This window comes from Capsicum annuum, unplaced genomic scaffold, assembly GCF_002878395.1.
Source record: "Capsicum annuum cultivar UCD-10X-F1 unplaced genomic scaffold, UCD10Xv1.1 ctg51484, whole genome shotgun sequence".
Taxonomy (NCBI): domain Eukaryota; kingdom Viridiplantae; phylum Streptophyta; class Magnoliopsida; order Solanales; family Solanaceae; genus Capsicum; species Capsicum annuum.
Window position 1 is genome coordinate 656 of NW_025859433.1, and position 1583 is coordinate 2238.

Here is a 1583-nt window from a genome sequence, read left to right on the forward strand (position 1 = left end):
AAACTGGTGGTAACCAAAGAAAGAAACGACACACGACACACCCCTTCGTTTAAAATACACCTCTTCATCTAAAGGACATACCCTTTGGTAAATGTTACGTTAGATGTTGGATTTGATTCAAACGGGTGAGAATGAAACGACACACCCTTTAGTAACAAATGAAACGACACACCCTTTCATAAAGACACACCCTTTTGTAACAAATGAAACGACACACCCTTTAGCAACGAATGAAACGAAACACCCTTTAGTAACAAGTGAAACAACACACCCTTTCATAAAGACACACCCTTTAGTAACAAATGAAACGACACACCCTTTAGCAACGAATGAAACGACACACCCCTTCATAAAGACACACCCTTTAGTAACAAATGAAACGACACACCCTTCAGTAACAAAAATGAAACGACACAGCCTTTCATAACAACACACCCTTTCATAAAAGACACCTCCTTCATATATATAAGTTACTGTAGAAGTCGTATTCAGATAAAACTCACTCTTGATCCAAACAAAATTCCGACATGACAGACAGCAACAAGAGAGCAAAGAAAGACAAGGGTATAATGGATTTGAAGGATGATGTTCTAGTTGGGGAGATCATCGCCCGCTTGCCCTTGAAGCAAGCTATTCAATGTAAGGTTCTAAACAAGTATCTTGATTTCAAGATATCTGATTCTGAATTTTCCCAAATTTTGCTCAATTTGCAAAACGACGGTTCTTTAGAACTCCTCTATTCAGTCAATGGGCCACCCAAAACCCTCCACAAAATCTCCTTGAAACCAATCAATCAATGGCAGACGGCTTTTTCCGATGACATTGAGATTTTGTCCTCATGTAATGGTCTCATTCTCTTCGACTTCGAAAGAGCTAAGAGATTCTGCGTTTTCAATCCCATAACTGGACTGCACCAATTGATACCATACCCACTGCCTAGCAGTCAGTTAATTGGCAATATAGGCCTGGCTGTTGATTACCCGAATCCAAATCAATACAAAGTGGTGACCATCAGTTATCCGGCTGAAAATTCCAACTCGTTCTACAAATTTCACGTACTTTCATCAGAGCGTCCTGGCTTGTGGCGTGAAATCCAACTGACAACCAATACGTCCATATCTTTGTCCTTTGGTAGTCCAACTGTTTATTGGCGCATTCTCTGCACTGGCTCAGAAGTGACGGTAGTGTTCTAGCTTTTGATACGAAGAAAGAAGAAGCTATGCGAATTGACCGTCCTTGGTTTCTTGATCATTATGATGTCAACTGCAGTAAAATTCCCACTGGTCGTGTTGTTTGGCTAGGGCTAGCGCAAGGTTTGCTTACCCTTGTATACATTTTCAAAGAGACCATAGTCATTGGTACTTATGATAATGTAAGGAGTACTTGGGAGTATTCGCCACACTTTTGAAAATCTCATTTCTGGTTCGAAAGGCGTGATTGATGTCTTTCCAATCTGGAATGACAGCAAGCACGTGTGTTTTCTTGTAGATCGTCCCTTGACAGGATATTATGATCTACGCGAGTATGATACTGAGACCAGCGGGTACAAAAAAACTGCAGAGTTGGGACGCACAATTGTTAAT

The 1583-nt window shown here is 40.7% G+C and overlaps 1 protein-coding gene across 1 annotated transcript; it reads left to right on the forward strand.

Annotated features, from left to right (window-relative positions):
• Positions 1-527: 527 nt before the first annotated feature.
• On the forward strand, positions 528-1577 carry LOC124892875 (the record flags this gene model as incomplete). The annotated part of the gene is made up of 3 exons (XM_047404053.1): positions 528-1081; positions 1174-1313; positions 1432-1577. Coding segments are annotated over exons 1-3 (840 nt in total), but the record flags the coding sequence as incomplete, so codon positions are not given.
• Positions 1578-1583: the final 6 nt, after the last annotated feature.